Consider the following 8790-nt stretch of genomic DNA (forward strand, 5'->3'; position numbering starts at 1 on the left):
TAATGATTCTATGATTCTATGAAAGATTAAGATTTTGCTCCTTCAGCTGTAACTACTCTAGACCACGCCACCTCTTTTAGTGTTGACTGAGAATACCATTTAAGGAATGCATTTGATTGTCACTAAAAAGGATTATATCCTAAAGCTTTTCCATCAGAATTAGAAAGTTAGTACATGCAAGCAATCACTCGTATCATCAGGAGAAGATTCTATTTGAACTTTTGAGAACTTTATGCTCATTTTCCTCCTGATAATCAGAGATGCATTAGGTACTGGACAACGTGTTCTCTAGAATGTATTTTTTGACATGGAGAGATGTCAAATGTTAGAGCCAGGTAGTAACAAACCAGAATGAAGTCAGGGAAAGCTGTTTGTTACTCTTACTGTTACTTTTCAAAAAATACTAAATATTTCAAAACTAAATGAATTTTACCATTAAATGAATACTTCAATGGTTTTCCACCATTTTGCATTTAGGACAATTTTGGAAAAGAGTAAGGGCAGATTATGTAGCATGAGAAGCTGAACTATGCCATGTTATTGTAAAAAAGGGTTAGTAAGTGGCGATGTATGAACTGAGTATGGGTCTGAAAGACATGTGAAGCAACCTTTCTGCTTTACATAGCACTAACGTCTCAGCTGGAGCTCTTTGTCCACCACTGTACCGTGTCTGGCTAGGATGGAGTTAGTTTTCTTTACAGCAGCCTGCATGGTGCTGTGTTTTGAATCTGTGACTAAAACAGCATTGATAATGTTTTACGCTATCAACACACTAATGTTTTAGCTACTGGTGAGCAGTGCTTACACAATGTCAAGGTTTTCCGTTTCTTAATCTGTCCCCCACAGTGATTAGGCTTGGGGTAGGCAAAATCTGGTGGGGGGGATGGGACACAGCCAGGACAGCTGACCAGAACTGGCTTAAGGGTTATTTCATATTATATGACATCATGCTCAACAATAAAAACCAAAGGGCAGTCTTTCCAAAGTAGCTGTTGCTCAGAGACTGGCTGGGAATCAATCTGTTTGTGGGAAGTTGTGAGCGACTGCCTTTCCGTCACTCTTCCCCCACCTCTTTCCTTCATTCATTAAACTCTTCATCTCAGCCCCCGAGTTTTTCTCGCTTTGGCTCTTCTGGTTCTTTTCCCCATCCTGCTGGATGGGGGGAGTAAGCCAACAACTGGATGGGCACTTAGTTGCTGGCTGAGGTCAACCCACCACAACCAACCTTCAAGAAAGGCGTGCAGTAAATCAAGGTGAGGTATGTAAGAACTCATATCTGTCCAGGAATATGAACTATAAGCAAAGCTTCAAAAGGCTTAAGTTCCTTACTCTAAAGTAGCAAAGACTGAAAAACTTATTCAAATACATAGCAGACTACAGCAACCAAGATAATGACCTCTTCAGCAGCTCTGTAGAGGACAGAAAAACAAATTGCACATGTGAATTGCAGCAAATGAGATTCCTGCTAGCTAGCGGAGGGGAAAGATGACAACAATATGACAAATTCCAAAGCATTGCAATAGATGGCTCTGAAGAGCTTGTGAAATATTAGAGGTCTTTAGAACAGGGTAGACTGACATCTGCCAAAGATACCAATAGCTTGGCTTGCTTTGGACTAGCAAATCTATTCTAGTCTTACTTCTTAGATTTCAGGACAGACAGAAGTACCATTTCCCTGACCAAATATTTTTAAAAAGAATAAGTATGTTCATTACTAGAGTCTCAACTATATAATTAGTGCCATGCAATCAGATACAACGTAGACATTGTCTTTCTCTAACATAAATTAATGAGTAGTTAATTCAAGTTAAGGAATACAAAACCTAGAGGAATAATATCTGAAAAATAACAACGTGCAATTCGAAACAACTGTTTTACTAAAATACCAGTATTAAGCAAAGTTACCTCCTCTACATTGGAAGCAGTTTTGGCAGATGTCTCCATAAAGATAAGCCCATGCTCTCGTGCAAATGCTTCACCTTCCTCTTTCTTGACTTCTCGTCTAGATTCCAAATCACTAAGATGGAAAAAAAAACAAGTTAGTTGCGTGGTCTAACCTGTCCATGTAAGTATTAGTCTTCAGAGACATGCTTATAAGCCAAGAGCCCTCATTAGAACTTACGTACATTGAATATCTACTCAAGCCCTTACATAAAGTAGAATTACTATAAGTCTTGCACTTACAGTATATGGAGTAGCCACAGACATCACACTTGCTTGAGCTATCAATTCTAGCTGACATATATCTATCAAAGACTTCATGAAATGGCTTTCAACAGAATGCGTGTATACTTATCTAGCTATTCCCTGAATGCTAACTTTAGACATTGTCATTTTAGGTAAACATTATACTAGAAAAGAGTGATATTATCTACCAATCCACACTGTAAAGCTGAACTCATAAGGGAGTTTTACAGAAGATGTCTTACTGTTATTAAAAATAATTTTTAAAATAGAGTTCTTTTTTCTATTCCGTAACAAAACTTCATACAGTCAACTTCTGTTCTGATAAAAAGATTTAAAAGCAAAAATAAATTATTTTGAACTACATTAACTGTTCTCTCACAACAAGCTAGCATTTTGGTTTTAGAACTCCAGGCCTGGCCCTCTAACAACAGAAGAACTTGAAGTGACTGTTACACGATCTTGTTTCCTGCTTTTCAAGCAGTTTAGATGAAAGTTAAATATTACATAGAAGAACAGAAAAAAAAACCCTCTTCGACTGGACAACTAAAGACAAATCCGCTTCTGTAAGTCATACAGACACGTAAGTATTTCACGCTTACTTTTTAAAGCTTCTTTAGGAACAAGGAGTACACAGCTTCTTTGTAAGTGTATTACACCTTGAGCAATAACAGTGCTACATTTATACATAAATAATAAATATAACATATATATTTAAATAAAGTTTCATTTAAGTTGTGCATGTAAAAATATCTTGCAAATACAGAGGTTTAATTTGCAGCCAGAATACCAGTAAAAAGTATCATACTGGGCTTCAGTGCTGCCATACTTGTAATTACATATATACTAAAAATAAACGATACTCACTGTGGCATCTATTTTGCAGTAAAGCAGGTTTTTGTTATTTTTACAACTACTGCTAGCTCAGATGAGTTATAGAATCAAGACAATTCAGCACATCATTTAAACATGGAGCATTTGAAGATAAGGATACAAGAAATGTCTTCTCAAAACATTGTTAAAGCTGATGTTCATTATATGTAAGCGTTCCCAGTATCTCAGCCTCAGGCTTAAGATATCTTAACAAGGTGTTCATTCTCATGTCCCTGAAGTAGCTATCTGACATTGTATTTTTGAACTTGAGCACTGTCTTTATTTGCTACTACCATGCTACCCTCAAAAATATCTTATTTAAAACTTTGATTCACTAGTGTTAATCTGCATGATAGAACAGAAATAAACAACTCTTTTGACTTGAAATAGTGCAGCTGCATCGAAAACTGCAGTGATAACCCAGTCAAAACTCCCTACTGATATCTAAACATATTCTTAAAGAGCTTTAACTGCTTCTACTAACCACAGTTGTCTTCCTCTCTCCATTCCAATAATTCGAGGCATTTGGTCTTACTAGATCAATATAGCTATGTTTTGTTCTGGAAAGAAGATTAAGTACAGTATTTGTCATGTTTTAACACTAGTATTTGTAATGTTTTCAAAAAACAGCTATTATATTTCAGATTAAATTCTCAACACTCTTCAAATCCAGCAATAAGTCAGTACTACAAACGTATACCAAGTGCACTTTTGGGACTCATGAGAACAAAATTTATTCCTTCAAAAATATTATGCTAGTATACATGTTCTTCCTTCCATCCATGCCCTACTGTAAGAACTCCTGTAACACACTTTCAGGACAACGCAATATAATTGAAGGAATTTCTTTCCCGTCCTCCGTTTTGAGGCTTGAAAATAATCCCATTTAAAAAGCTTATTAATTAACTTTTACTTCATGTAGCACCTTAATCTGTAACTTAAAATACATAATTTAAGTAAGTTTATTGTTTGAATAAAACCTAGTTGTAACTGGGAATTACTGAGCTAGCTGCAAGTAGCATATTATAACATACAATCATGTGGTACAGTCTGCATCAGCAGAATGCAAGACATAAAAAATTTAGTTTAACAGCCAAGAAAAATCAGGAATAGTTACAGATGTCAACTAAGTATGCAAACTTATGAAGCACTTATCTCAAGTAAACAGTACACTCTACTGTTTCTCTCAGTGCCATATTTTTACTCACATAAGCATAAGAACAGTTGGTCAGGGACATCACCAAAGCTTCATTTAGTAAAAGAGATTACATTTTTATATTAATTTGTGAAGACTATGCTTATCACATTCCTCAATTAAAAAGAAGGTCGTTAATAATTTTCCAGATTATGTATAAAAATGTGGACAAGCTTCACAATTACTTAATGCTTAACATGTTTTTCAGGGGGAAGCAGAGGGTGGGGGTCAGAGGGAGGAAAATGGAAGGGGGAAGAAGAAGAAAATAAGAGGTGAACAGGCCAGATAGCAAAACCAGACTCTCTTTACCACTGAGGCTGTTTCTCAGTAGTATCTAAGAAATGATCTGGCTGTTCATTAAATTTTAAGGGACAAGCATACACACCATTATTTCAGTTGGCATCTTTACCTTCAAGAATTGCTGAGGCATGGAGACAAGTTAAGGTCAATTAGGTAAAGGCCCATAACTAATGGGTTATTAAATTCTGAGATGATGCTTTTGATATTTGGAAAAAACCCTACATCCAGCAAAAAAACCTAGATGTGATGCTACAGTTCACCAGATCAAGAACTAGAAAAATTACAGATAAACTTAATGTATTCACTGATGTGTTGTTATAAAGACCTTCAATACAGATCAAAGTCTCAGCATCAATAGGGAACCATTTTAGAACTTTGGACAGTCTAGCTGATGAGAAGACCAAGTAAATAATCATTTACAAATTGGGTAACACACTTCCAAAACTTTTAGGTGTGTTTTCATCACCCAGTGTCTAAGAGCAGCCTGAACTCATCAGGAAATGGTCAAAAAGCATTCTCCCTCCCCAACTCCAGCTAAAACACACAGAATATGAAACAGGCTCAGAATTCAGAAATGTCTCATATAACCATTGAGGTTACATTTGAGAAAAGTTTTTGAAGTGAATTCGGCTGTATGGGCTGCTTTTTTTTTTAAATGACATTTTCTCTGCTGTGATTCTTAACCAAAAACTAAAGCACTTTAGAACACCTAAAATTAGGAGTCATTATCTGTATAAGGGAGAGATCTAGATGCTTCTAAATGGTGATTCCAGATGTAAAAAACTGTCACAAGAAAAATAATTAATATAATCCATGACTTCATGCATTCAGTCAATCCTTTTAAAATAAAATTACTTCTAAAAAAGGTACTCAGAACATAAGGTATTTGATCTACATGTGCTGCACATTGTATTAGTCTAATTAGAAAAGGAAAGGTTTTAGATTCACCATAGAACTATGTCCAGTAACGGAAAGTAATTTAAAGTTAACATACTGCCTACAAATAAGAAAACACAAAAGCTGAAATCCAGAGAAGTTATAAATCTTTAACACTTACAAAATAGTAACTGGTTAAGTTTTACCTTTTATTTCCAATAAGCATTATAACCATGTTGGAATTGGAATGCTGACGAGCATCTTCTAACCAAGTTGTCAAGTGGTTGAAAGTGTCCCTCCTAAGTATGGAAGAGAATGAAAATTAAAAACAGTATTTCAAGATTGGTCAGCTTCTCTACTTGAGTAACCAACTCATTTATTAGTACACATGCTCCAGGGATAAAAGCTAGTAATCCCTTTGTGAGAGGGAGAATAGGCAAACAAAAATTTAGTAAACAAGAAGCATTGATGAACTCTGCATAAAAAGTAATTGAAAACCTGTTTGCTACAAAGAGTAAAGAGGATTCTTATAGCTGTAAGAATCTGTAATTTTATATACATATAAAATCTGCTGAACGGAATTGAAAAGTCCCTAACAGCCTCAACCAATTCAAACAACAGTACAAATAATCACATACTCATAAGTAATATTTGTTCTACTGTAGGCAGAAAATGGTTGACCACTTTCATGAGTTTATAAACTGAATAATGAATTCAGCACCAAAGTCTTTTAAAGTAAGGTACACAAATATGGTATGTTACAGATTTTCAGAATGTGTACACTAAATATTAAATCACATGCTTGTAAAGTGTGTTTCAGATTTCACAAGAGTAAAATCATCTATTTATGAATCAAAGATTCATTTGCTGCAAATCCAATGAAAAGAATACGTTGCTTCCCAATATTTAAAAATAAACGGGGAACAAAAGGAAAAACGTCTAGGAAATCTCTAGTAAAAGTTGTTGCTTAACTCAGCAACAAGACCAAAAGATCCACAAAGGGAGCCACTCACCCTAATAGGATTTTGGAGCCTGCACATTTTCATAAACCAGCCACAGCACCCACAGTTTTGCAGATAAGTTGTTGTACAGAGACTTCTGAACAGCTGCTACAAAAATCACACTAAGACCTGTATTTTCCCAACCCCATAAACAGCAATGGTAGAAGTTTCCTGGTATTTTTATTTAACCAAGCTTTGATGTTTTACTATTCCATTCCTTTGCAGAATGGCACTTCAGTAAAAACTCTGCTATAATTAAAGAAAAATTATAGCTCATAGTAATAAAAACACTAGAAAGGAATTAATGAAATATTTCAAGGTCTTTCTCAATAAAGGTAATCCAGAGGTTCATGGTCAAATAGTTTATAAAAATACTTTTCTCAACCACCATACAGAGAAAATTGGAAGTATATAGGTTACATATGCTATATGTTTATTTTGAGCATTTAAGGAAAGTTAGCAAAACATTAGATTACAAATATACAAAAAGCCAAACTAAATCAGACATTTTAACACTACTATATACCATCGCACAATTCTACAAAGACATGTAATTTTAATCCCGTTACACCTCCTCGGTATTCTCACCTTGTAATGTCATACACTAATAAAGCCCCTGCTGCCCCTCTGTAGTATGACCTTGTAATGGAACGGAAGGACTCCTGCCCTGCCTGTGGAAGACAAAGTTTCATTATTTCATATCTCAGATTTATTTTTTGGTGCTGAAAACCACAAACTTAGAATCACAGAATCATAGAATTCTACTTTTGAGATGACAGGGATAAGAAGCAGTACGGAAGGGAAATCAGAGAGGGGACAACTGGGGACAAAGTCTCTGACACTAGCAAGAGAAGGCACATAAGGAGAAGACACCAACTACAGCACAGTGCTGTTTTTAAAAAAAAAAAAAAGAAAGAAAAAGAAAATCGGAACAAGACCTCGAAACCTTTTTTGGCAATCCCTGACAACCCAATTTACTGAATGGCTTCACAATAAATGAATCATTATTAGAGCACAGAATGGACTCCTAGCAACTAAGCTCTGAAGACAAATTTGAAAGGAAGCAAATAACCCAGAGCTTCACATTTGAATTCAATAACCCGCTCCCTGGGGCAGCTGTTGACACTAGAATAAATAAAGCCCATTGTAAATAAATGATGAATGACATCTTTACGCCCACCATCTGCTGGCGTAAAGGTTGTTGGAAGGCCAAGGATGCAGATTTTATCCGTTATATCATAAACTGCAGCCAGCTTTCAACAGTCTTCAGATGGAATTCTTTCAGTAATCATTTTATTATGAAAAAACAGAAAACGGTTCTGAATTCAATTTTACACAATTCTGCTCCACAGTTAATCAATTTCCTCTGTACTTGATAAATAATGCTTGTCAAACAGCTACAGGATGCAAGAGTCATCTTCATATGCACTGGTGAAAAACTTCAGAGATCCTACATAAATTAGATTGTTCTTTTGAGCATATTCTTTTAAGTGCTGAGATTTTTACGGAATGCTTTTCTGTGAGAACTCAGTCCTGAAAAATAAATATTCATAGTTGCAGACCTTGAGCTCCCCATGCTCATGTTTTTCAGAAGTGCTATCTAGCACCTGACAGTTGTTAGAAGAAACATTTACTTCTAATATTTAGTAATACCAAAAGCTTTAGCATAATTCAAAGATAACACAGAACACTATTAAGAAACACTAATATTAATGCTGGGAAAAACCCTATATGCAGTAAGATAGTTATCTGCAGAACTATAGGAAATTACCCTGATTTAAAACCATGAAAAGCAAGAACGAAATATTTATCAAATACAAGCTACCCTTCAGCCCTACCTACAAAATTAGTGTACAGAGAACTTTCTCGTCTCACAGTTACTGTACTTTTCTTAATAGAAGGTCTTCTTGAATTTAAGAAGAACTTGATCTAGATTCTGTCATTGAACAAGAACAGTGGCACAACAAGTTTCAACATGTTCAGTTTTCAGAAAGCATCCTTATCTTCCAGAATAATAAGTTACTTCAGTTTAAGAAAACGCCTTCTCTTAGCCATTCCAGTGGAAAAAGTTACAAAAGACAGACAATATATTTAATAGTTTCAACACGATTAGAATACACTAGCATATGCACTTGGCCAAGAGTCCAAGTGCATCTTTACGTAAACTGAGGTAATAGAATACAGACAATCTGCTAGAATGCACCAAGAAATAATAAAAACCCAAGTTTTTAGCACAATACTTGGTTCCCTACCCAGCAGCTCCACTAAGCTCTACAACTTTTTCTTGGTGTGGTGATTAGCTCAAGTGCGTGGCAGATGCATAAAACATTTTCCTCCTAAGTAGACAACAGAGAAGTTAGT

At 35.4% G+C, this 8790-nt stretch overlaps 1 protein-coding gene across 1 annotated transcript; it reads right to left on the reverse strand.

Annotated features, from left to right (window-relative positions):
• Window positions 1-1886: 1886 nt before the first annotated feature.
• On the reverse strand, window positions 1887-7100 carry LOC104080154 (ras-related protein Rab-2A; the record flags this gene model as incomplete). Its single annotated transcript, XM_009582450.1, has 3 exons — window positions 1887-2017; window positions 5635-5727; window positions 7018-7100. Coding segments are annotated over 3 exons (307 nt in total), but the record flags the coding sequence as incomplete, so codon positions are not given.
• Window positions 7101-8790: the final 1690 nt, after the last annotated feature.

Source organism: Fulmarus glacialis, unplaced genomic scaffold (assembly GCF_000690835.1).
Source record: "Fulmarus glacialis isolate BGI_N327 unplaced genomic scaffold, ASM69083v1 scaffold18937, whole genome shotgun sequence".
Taxonomy (NCBI): domain Eukaryota; kingdom Metazoa; phylum Chordata; class Aves; order Procellariiformes; family Procellariidae; genus Fulmarus; species Fulmarus glacialis.